Source organism: Eutrema salsugineum, unplaced genomic scaffold, assembly GCF_000478725.1.
Source record: "Eutrema salsugineum unplaced genomic scaffold, Eutsalg1_0 scaffold_7, whole genome shotgun sequence".
Classification (NCBI taxonomy): domain Eukaryota; kingdom Viridiplantae; phylum Streptophyta; class Magnoliopsida; order Brassicales; family Brassicaceae; genus Eutrema; species Eutrema salsugineum.
Window position 1 is genome coordinate 5,429,386 of NW_006256486.1, and position 11,166 is coordinate 5,440,551.

The 11,166-nt window shown below is 37.0% G+C and overlaps 1 protein-coding gene across 1 annotated transcript in view; it reads left to right on the forward strand.

Annotated features, from left to right (window-relative positions):
- LOC112082975 (F-box protein At1g47340-like) overlaps window positions 1-1,241 on the forward strand; it is a 10,751-nt gene extending 9,510 nt beyond the window's left edge. Inside the window, exon 3 of the mRNA XM_024150694.1 lies at window positions 1,171-1,241. Within this exon, the coding sequence (XP_024006462.1) occupies window positions 1,171-1,241 (71 nt within the window). The remainder of the gene's footprint in view (window positions 1-1,170) is intronic.
- Window positions 1,242-11,166: the final 9,925 nt, after the last annotated feature.

Sequence of the window (11,166 nt, forward strand, 5' to 3'; positions counted from 1 at the left end):
CAACTTTTGGTCTATTAATGTCAGTTAAACATATAAGTAAACACAAAACATAAAACATGGAGTCAACTAATTTCAACGCGGCCATTCATTTGCAAATCCATGAGTTGTTTTCCAGAATATGGCACATTCCAACTTCCAGAAGCAAGGACTGCAGAGTTTGTCACCATATGAGTCGACAAGGCTTTCATCATCCATCCAGTGCTGGTTTGGCAGATTCATACAAGCACAACTCCTTGATTGTGCCTTAGCAAAAACATGGAAGACTGGTTCGTGAAACTCGTCAGGCTTCTTATAAGTGGTCGGACACCTGTTGATGTGCTGCATAGTCTTCCTCATCTTCGTTGCCTCTGCTGGAAGTAGACCACGAATGTGGTTAAATACATCATGGCTGCCATCCATGGTTCAAAAGAACATAACCATGGAGTAAGTAGCCATGATGCATCCTCCATTTGATGACACCTTTATTAAATCAAATCCTGCTTGGATGCTGTCTTCATAGAAGATTAGAGAAACGCCTCGTAGATATTGCGCTGTAGGATTTCTACACTCCAAACAGCGCCGAAAGAATGCGTCAACCCTCCCATGTTGATCCTAGACCCATGGAATGGTCAAGGTTATTAGTTCAACGGCTCTTAAAAACCCTCTTCATTAGAAATCTCATTTAGATGTTTGGAGAAAACCCTTGCTTTACAGAGCGCAGCGTAGGAACGAGATGTGATTTTTAAGAGGATATCCCACAGAATGTCGGAAATGAGAGAGTTTAAGTTTATCAGGTTCGACATCTTCTAGGGTCTGGAATGAAACTATAATTCGTCTAAACCCAAGAATTTATAAGCCGAAATACCGTAGACAAACAGGTACAACGGTTATACGCATTGTTAAAGTCGTTAAAGCAGTTACTTAAATGAAGTCGTTTCAAATCTAACCATAAAAAAAATATCACATACATAGTAGACTTCGATAGTAGACTTCCACAGTAGACTTCGATAGTAGACTTCCACAGTAGACTTCTTGACAACAATAGCAGCTTTGTCCTCCTATTCCGGAGCCTTCTTGTTATATCCACCAGATGGATATGCATATGGATATGGAGATAATGCTGGATATGGAGAAGGATATGAAGATGAAGAATGAAGATGAAGAATGAAGATGAAGAATATAATGAAGAAGGAGAAGAAGAATATGATGAAGATGAAGATGAAGACGAAGGAGAAGAAGGAGAAGGTAGAGACGATCATTAAAGTTAGGTAAAAAGCAATGAGCATGTCATTTGTGCTCTTATCTATGCGTTTTAAGCTCTTTAGTTAGGTACTTATTATGTACCCTTTTTATAATTATACTATATTAATAAATCAAGTTTTCTTTTAAATATTCCATCTCTCTTTATTCAGTTTAAATCAATAGTATCCTCCGCAATGAATACAAAACAGTGCTTCTAGAGTTCATATGTACATATACTACTGATGCTGTGTTAAAAAAAACAAGTGTATATTGATGAAATAAGTAAATTTGTCATGTGTTTTGCCAAAAACGCTGTTGTTGGTCACAGTGGTGTGTATACACTGTTGATTTGTTTGGTTTATGTAGAATGTACCAAAAAGAAGTCTGTAATTTTGTACTAGTTTATTTTTTTTTGGGTAAAAGATCAATCCGTTTCTTTACTTACAAAGTAACTAACTATTAATTACTAAGACCATCTCCAATGGTTGCCTCTATTTTTTTCCTCTATAATAGAAAAACTCTAAAATAGAGGTGCATTTATCTCCAATGGTTACCTCTATTTTTCCCTCTAAAAAGGAATATTCTCAATATATTCTATTTGTTATTTGTTCTTAACACCTTTTATTAATAAAATTTATGAATTGACCTCACTTATTTTTTTTAATAAAAACTTACATAAATTATAATACTACTAACTTTGATAAATAAAATTTTTGAATTACTCTTTTATTTTACTGTTTATAAAAGTTTTTATAAATTATAGTGATAGTAACATTTGATTACTAAAATTTTTAAATTAATCCCAATTATGTTACTTTTTTATGAAAGTTTCAACATATTATAATAATACTAAAAGTTAAAATTCATAAATTAAAAAAAATTGTTGTTAATTTTCCTTTATTTTTATGTATTTTTAATTTGCAATTATTTTTTGTAGTTCAATTTCAATGAGAATTTTTATATTTAACAATACCATATGTTTTTTTAACTATAACCAAAATTATCACATTTATATTCATAAAAATTATACTTTTTGCATAAATAGAAAGATTTAAAAGTTAAAGGACTACTTTACAAATAAAAAAATTCACCTCTATTATAGAGGGAAAAAATAGAGTTTGGAAGAAAAAATAGCAATCTCTATTTTAGAGGTGAAAATAGAAGTGGATTGGAGCATAATCTCTATTTTTATCTGTAAAATAGAGGTGTGTTGGAGATGCCCTAAGAAGTCTTTTAGCTCAAACATCAACCAAAGAAAAGAAAAAAGTGTCTATTAAATAAGTCATTCTTTCACTTGAATATCATAATAAAGTTTGCGTGGACTCTTCATGTTTTGGAGCCGTGGAGTGGGAAGAATCTGAAGGCTGGCTCAAATCTGGTGTGGCCATATTTACTTTCAATTCTTGGCACCCTAGTTCATGCTTTCTTGCAAAGTAAGTAATTCAGTTGGATCGCAAATCCAATTCCATGAGCAGTCATCATTAACTATCTAGACTTGCGGTTTGGTTTTTCTTATACTTCCGGACATGACTTGAGTCCATATCGCGATTACGCAACTCAAGCGCTTCATCTTCTGAGAGAAAGCAGCCAAATTTCTCTATTGACGCCCCATATAGATCCAATTTTTCTCATCTCCCCTGCAATATGTGGGGAGCTCAGTGATGTCATGAAGATAAAGCAACTTCAGGTTTTTTCAGGTTGCTCAACGTATGAGGAAATTCTTGAGCCTCTGGCACTCTGACATGTCAAAAAAGACGAGATTCAGCTTATCACCTATCGACGACGGAACTTCTTGTTCCATTCAAGCACTGGAAATACTGTGATATTAGGACAGTGAGCAAGCCAGAGATGCCTTAGTGACTCCAAACTCCCAGTGGTGTCTGGGATTTCGATCAGGTTTCTGCATCTGTTAAGGTTCATGTGTTTTAGGCTTTCAAGGTCCTGCCATACAAAAGAAGTAAGACAATTGTTACAAGCAGATGATTTCCTTTGGGAGATAGATAGAAAACTTCAACAGTAACTTCATAGTGTTTCTTAACTTCTGTGTTACTCAATTATCAGCAAAACACACACATATAAGTAGTACCTGAGTTCCGCTCCATAGTGTTTCAACTGAACTATCAGGGAGATTGAGTTTAACTAGATACTAATTCTGAATATGAGAGAAGCCAACGATTTTGGAGTGTAAGCCTCCCAGTAAAGAGTTGTGGGACACAAAGAACAAGACAAGAAGCAAAGGTGGAAAGTCCCAGAAGTGCTCAAGCATGTGAGCAATGGAAACCAGACGAAAAAAAATCTAAAGGTGATGGTAGGCAAAACTAACTATAACATTGAAATTAGATTCTATCCTGTGCATCCGCACGGAAACTATTTATAATTTATCAAATTTTATAATATAATTTATGTTTTTATTTTTTATATATAATTTTCTAATAAGTGATAAATTTTTTTCTGTTTATATATATTTTGTTTCTATTAATTTATTATTTCTAGTATATATATGACTGCGATTAGAGAAACATTATTCTATTTCGTCTGTTTATACTAATCTAATAAGTACAACGATTATAAAAACGTTATTATAACATGTCCATTTATATTAACCCGAAAAGGATCATAGTTATGAAAACATAATTATAATCCGTTCATTCATATTATTTGTATATTTTATATTTTTTTAAGTTTGAATATTAAAATTTTTAGACTTATTTAATAAAAATATACAGTAATATATTATTTTTATCTTTGTCATTGAAATATTACTTAAATTTGAATATGTAAATTAAATCTTAATTGATATCTGATTCATTATTTATGTAAAAATATAATAAGAACTTATTTTATAAATTTTGATAAATAATATAACCTAAATTTAAGGAAATCTATAGCAAATCTAAATTCAAATTTAAAATTTAAATTTTATTTTAAAATATAAATTAAAATATATTATTTTATTAATATTATATTAAATTGATTTGTTTGATAACATAAATAGGAGTTATCCAAAAACAGAATAGTAGAAAACTAATTAAAACCTGTTTGGACACAAAACCCATTTCTCTTTTAATAGTATAAATGCCGCTTAGCATTAAAACAAAAAGAAAATAAAATAATGTCATCGTCAAGTAAAACTTAGTCTTTTGTTAATCTTTTTTTTGGGTAAAATAGTCTTCTATTAATCTTGTTTTCTCAAATGGTAAAAATTGTAAAGAATATGAAAATGTCTTATCTTTTCAAATTATGAAAATATCATTTTTAAAAGTCCCAAATACAAAATTAATACAATGGTAACATTGGAAATAAGAATTTTATTTTTAGAAAATAAATCATCTATGGATAGGTGCAGATGTTCACCTAGTAATTAATAAGGAAAAATAGCTTTTTCTGACATCAACTATTGAAAAATGTTTAATATATGCTTGAACTTATTTAAATGCTTAAACATACTTAATCTTAATAATTATTTGAATTTCATCCTTAATTTTGATTTTTCGTGCATAAACCAACTTTCGTTCAAACGGAGTTAAGTTACCGTCAAACCTAGTCTACATGGCATCCACGTTAGCGACCATATTAAAGTTTTTTTATAAAAATTACAAAATAACGTAGTTTTTGTGTGTTAACTTTTTTTCGAAATTCAGGTGTATCCGTTCAAGCTCTGTGATTCGAAATTGGATTTAGGGAAATTGACACCGAGATAGATCTTTATTCGAAGCTAGCTGAAATCGAATTGAATCAGCTTGATTATATCGAAGCTGGGTTAAATGGAATAGAGGCCATTCGATTACATTGAAGCTAGGTTTAATCTAATTGAATTAAGAAATCATTTGAATTAATATGATTATATCGAATCTGGGTTGAACCAAATAGCATCAATTTGATTATATTGAAGGTGGGTTAAATTGATCTTATCTTTGATGTTTTGAATCAACGATAACTTTAAAAAATATTATTATGTTGTCAGATGATTAATGATTTTGTGTGTTCTTCTTTGTTCAATCAAGGTGAAATTGATTGAGAAGAAGAAACGATTTTTGAAGGACGAACAACAAAAATGGGGCCCTGAGAAAAACAACAACACAAGCTTCCCACCATCAGAGCCAAAGCTCTGCGATAACGGATGTAGATTCTTTGGGTCACCATCGCCTCCGAGCCGAGGAAGATTAAAAGGTGGTAGCAGAACCTGTAGTTAAGAAATCACTAAAGCTTCCATCTTTCAGTCTTGTCATACCATAACAAAAACAGCCTCTGGAAACTATTCAAACCTCTGTGGTCTGTGAGTGTCAAGATGTTGAAGAAGAGAGGAAGAGACGAATAAGAGAATACATGAAAAAGACGAGATAAAAGAGAAAAAAACGATGTAGTTTCATTTAAAGAGATCAAAGCGACGTCGTTTTGTATTTTTTTTTTAAAAAAAAAAATCTCGCTTACATGGATGCCACGTAGACTGGGTTTGATGGCAACTTAACCCGTTTGGATGAAAGTTAGTTTACGCACAAAAAATCAAGATTAGGAATGAAATTCAAATTATTATGAAAATTAAGTATGTTTAAGCACTTAAATAAGTTCAAGCATAGATTTAACATTTTTTGATAGTTGAGGTAGGAAAAAGCCAATTTTTCTAATTAATAACATGCAAGAACAGAAGGGAGGAAGGTGATAGGTAATTTAGATTATCCTATAATTAATATAAGAGTTAATATTTTGTCAAATTCACCACAAAACGATCTACTATATACGACACATGCTTAGACTAGGTTTAAAACAACAACATACAATGTGTCTTATAACACACACAACATGTAACAATCACATGTGCTTTACACATCTCTTGTGAGTCACTTCGTGGTTCAATAACCGGCCGATATTAGAGATACTTTACGCGTTTGACTCACGCGATGCCTGGCTGTTGCTAACGGTCCCGATGCCCGCAGCACTACGGGACTAACCACTGCCATATATACTAATACAAGGAAACCTCACCCTTACTTGCGGTCAATTTCACGGCATACCTGCCTCACGTGCCCATGGCACCGCTCAACATCTCACCTTTCACATACTTTTCACCCAATTCTGTATTATATTCCTAAAATTTTAAACATGTATTATTCTACGTTCGTATTCAATCATCAATCCATGCTCTCAAACATCACACTCAATTACCAATACAACTCACCATGGCAACCTAACCATTCACCGAATATAAATATACATATATATACATATCACTGCCGTGAAGCCAAGTCGTGATACGAATATGGACTTAGTAATGCTCTGTTGGTGGTGGGTCACGCACAACCCCTCCAAAGCCCATTACAAATATAAACCAGCTCATTCAGCAAAGTAGGCCTATAGATAGGAGCAAAGGATAGTTCAACTCGGCTTTCATAAACCAGTCAGGCCAGCGCGACACCAGATAGGCGATTGGTCTGATCCGCCTGACCGACCGATTATCAGTTAGTTGTCTGCAATTATGACCAATTTATCCTTTTTACCTTCATCGTATTTACTATAAATAGTGTTTCACAATATAAAAAAAGAGGAATCCGGTAATTTAGAGAGAGAAAAATAATATAAACAACACTTATTGCTAACCTGAAATACCGACCTATTATAATTTACATACCGACCTATCAGCGTTCACATACCAATCTATCATCAATCGCATACCAACCTATCGCCAACTGTGTACCGATCTATTGTTATTTAGATACCGATCCTTTAAATTTCCCATTACTGATCCAACACTTTATCTAAATGAATATCTTCGATCCCTGTTCTGAGATTTTACCATCATACCTCTCTGTGCTCTTACGATACAACAATTGGCGCCCACCGTGGGGCCATGCACCAAAGATTTATGCCGATCGTCACAGGCTATTTCACTAAATGGATCGAAGCGGAATCCTATGCCAAGATACATGCCATGGACGTACAACAGTTTTTCTGGAAAAAACATCATCTGCCGACACGGCTTGCCATACGAGATCGTCATAGACAACGACCTGCAGTTCATATCAAACATCTTCGAAGGATTCTGCGCAAATGGAAAATCCGCCTAAGCAAATCCACACCACGATACACGCAGGGTAACGGTCAAGCCGAGGCGACCAACAAGATAATTCACGATAGTCTGAATAAACGATTAGAGGCAAAGAAACGTCTCTGGACTGACAAACTAGATGGAGTTCTCTGATCACACCGAACCACCCCGTGCTGGTCCACACAACGAACTCCATTCTCTTTATCACATGGTGTAGAAGCACTCGCATCCGCCGAGGTCGGCATACCAAGCGTAAGAAGAACGATGATGATGCATCCAACCGACCTGAACAACTAAAAGCTAGAAGACAACCTAGACCTATTGGAAGAAGACCGAGATCAACCTCTCCTCAGAATTCAGAACTACCAATAACAGGCTGCTCGCTACTACAACCGAAAGGTTAAAGGAAGGTTCCTTGAGGAAGGAGACCTGGTACTTCGAAAAGTCTTCGACAGGACAGAGGAACCGAACTCCGGAAAGCTCGGTACAAACTGGAAAGGCCCATACCAAGTCACAAAGGTAGTCAAACACAGAGTGTAGGAGCTGGCCACGATGACCAGGTAGCCACTCCCCGATCGTTGAACTCTATGAACCTAAAGCGGTACTACTATTAGCCGAGCTACACGCTAAGTGCCAAAAAAAAGGATGCTCGCCGAGCTGTGCTCATCTGACCTACTTGTAATATGTGATTTACGATCTGTTTGATCCCTACTTAAGGGTACGCAGGCAGCCTCTATCGAGGTGCAGCTATAAATAAATTGTTGCTTCTTTTTTTAAAAAGGTCGTTCTTATCGTATTTTCTCTGAAGTTACATCTATGAAATCAGCATCCTAGCTAGATGTACGATTCATTTACAGATTATCACCTCTACGCAACAAGGAAAAAACCTTTGCCGAATAGAGCATGTAAGCCGGGGCCAGTCCCGCACATTTATCTTAGATCGACTGAATAAAATCGCCGAGCACATCCCCACTTATTCATAACCGATCTAAGACACTAACACGTCCGCCGAGCTTACCTCGCACCTACTAGTACTAATAAAGCCAAGCCCAGTCTCGCAAGCCAACGAGATAAGCCGAACTAAAGTCTCGCACTCAATTCACACTACAAGAAAGATCGGGTTTTACGTCGGCATATATCGACGTAAAATCGACGTAAAACAGCATTTACGTCGAATTAACGACGAAAAAAAATTCGTCGTAAAACGATCGTCGTAAAACCAAAATCGTCGTAAAATCGTCGTAAAATTACCAACTCCGGAAAATCGTCGTAAAATCGTCGGAAACTATTCGTCGTAAATGCGACGTAAAATTTCCAACGGAAGTACAACGAAAGAACTCTAACATAAAAACGACATAAAATCGATGTAAAATTACATCGATTTAACAACGATGAAGAGACGAACAATTTCAATTAAGGAAAACTAATTTTTTAATTGTCGATGTTAAATCGTCGTAAATTTTCGACGTAAATTCGACGTAAACTTATTCGACGTAAATTCGTCGTTAAATATTCGACGTTAGATCGACGTAAATTTACGACGAATTTACGTCGATTTATAAATTAAATATTTAATTCGATTTTAATTTAATTAATGAATTTTGAAAATAATAAAAAATTAAAAATAGAAAAAAAAACAATTTAAATTCAAAAATAATTTATAAATAAAAAAAAATTTAATACAAATTGTTTTTTACAAAAAAACCTAATCTACAATGTGATTTCGTAATCGAGGTTCAGATCGACGTCACGAGGAGGCTCTCCGTCTTGGCCGCCCGTCGCTGCTGGACCGTCGTTTTCCGTCTGCACTACCGGAGCCGAAGACTGACCTTGCGTCTACTGGTCCGATGGTCCAGTACCGGAAGTACCACCGGTCTCAAAGAACCCTCGTGCTCGCTGTTGCCTCGCTCGGATTGCGGTGGCCAACTGCGGAACCGCTTCCGCAATGATGTCGAAGAGACCGTGCATCTCGGTGAGCTCCTGCTTCTGGGCCACTTGCTCATGCCTGAGAGTGGTGATCTCAGCATTGGCCGTAGCAAGCTCCTGGCGAAGCTGACTCGGATCCTCCTGCGTGCGGAATCCGGAAGCCGAGGCGGCAGGACAGTCTCTAATAGAGCCCATCCCTAAGGTTCGGCCCTTCTTCTTCGGAGCAACCTACAAATAGAAAATAAAAACGTTAATTATTTATTAAGTAATAAATATAATAAATTTTTAAAAAAATTAAAATAGATCATACCTCCTCGAAAATCTGGTCTTGCTCAGCGACGGTCAACGGTACTTGGATAGTACCGTCAGGTGTGGCCTGGGTCTCCCGCTCGGCGATCCGCTGCATAGCGGCATTGTAGATCTCCTCGGACCGAGCGTCGACAAAGGTCCCGTCCCTCTTCCGGTGAGTGGTCTCGAAGAGCTTCGTCATTGGAGGTAGTTCTCCTCCGTTCTCCTCGGCCTACGAATTAGTAAACATTAGTGAAAAATATTTAATAAATTATAGCAATAAATAAAATTAAATTAAAATAATAATTACTTACCATCATGAGACGTCTTCCCGTAAAAGATATTTGGCCAGAAGTGTGCGGGGTCACTAACTTCTCACCAGTCACCGGATCGACCCGGTTTCGGACGGCCGAACACTTAGCAGCGGTGGTTTGGGCATGCGGGTCCAGCCAGTACGCCTTCAACCCGTTCCAACAGGTAGTGGACATGGAGCTCGGCTTTGCGTCGTCGCCGTCGGTCTCCCATTTCCGCTTCCAATCGGAAACGGTGTTGACTAGGCGTTTCTGCGCCTTCAGCCGGAAAGCTTCGCGGACCGTCTCGTTGATCCCGATGTCCCAGTTCCACCGTTGCTGCAAAAGAAAACAAAAAATTAGATAAATAATATAAAAGTAAGATTAATTGAATTTTACTACAATTTAAAATGATATAAATAATATTTAAAAAATATTACCGCAAAGCACTTGTACCAGGTGTCGAACGTCTCTTGCGACACCTTGCTCCAATTGTAGTGTGGCTCCACGAAATGACTCTTAATTGTGTCGAAAACGCTCCGACCGACACAATTATCCAAACTAAACCTATGAAACAAAAAAAAACTTATTACATTAATATTTAAGTAAATTAAAACATTAATTTAAAAAAATATAAAAAACTAAAAAGTTTACTTACCAATAAGAGCCCGGTTCCGCTTTTCCGGGAACCAGACGTCGTAAAGCCCCCCGTCCCGGTAGGGCTAGTAAATCCTCAACCGTAAACTGGGCATACGGATGAGGAGGAGCGGGTACCGGTTCGGCAGCCGGCGGTGGAGGTGGTGGTGGAGGCGATGGTGGAGGCGGTGGTGGAGACGGCTCCGCGGTATTCGGAACCTGGGAGGCTCCGGAAGATGAAGGGACATCGGTCCCGGTGTTTCCCGAGGCAGACGCCCGGGAAGAGTGTCCGTCCGCCATGAAATTGATGTAATGCGTCCTCCGTCGAGTCATCGTCTGCAAAATTTGACCAACAAGTTTCTTTTAGTTTCTCACTTAGACGTCCAATTGGTGAGAATATATCAGGCACACCTTCTACTGCGTAACTTTGTCCTACACCCCCATCGTCGTAACGTCTTGGAGCCCGTTTGCGTGTACGAACCTTTGGAGCAAAGTAATAAGACGTGAAATGAGAAGTCTCTTCTGTCAGACTTCCCTTTTGCGTCAAAAAGAGGAGGAATGCAAGAGAGGACGAAGCAGAGAGAGAGGAAGGAGAGATAAGCGACGAAATGAGGAAGGGGTGAGGTCCTATATATAGAATTTATATTCGTCGTAAATTCGACGTAATAGTTACGTCGAATTTACGACGAATCCGTCGTAAATTCGTCGCAAAGGTCCCACCGTATAACAAAGCGAATAAGACAAACACACGTGGCTGTATCT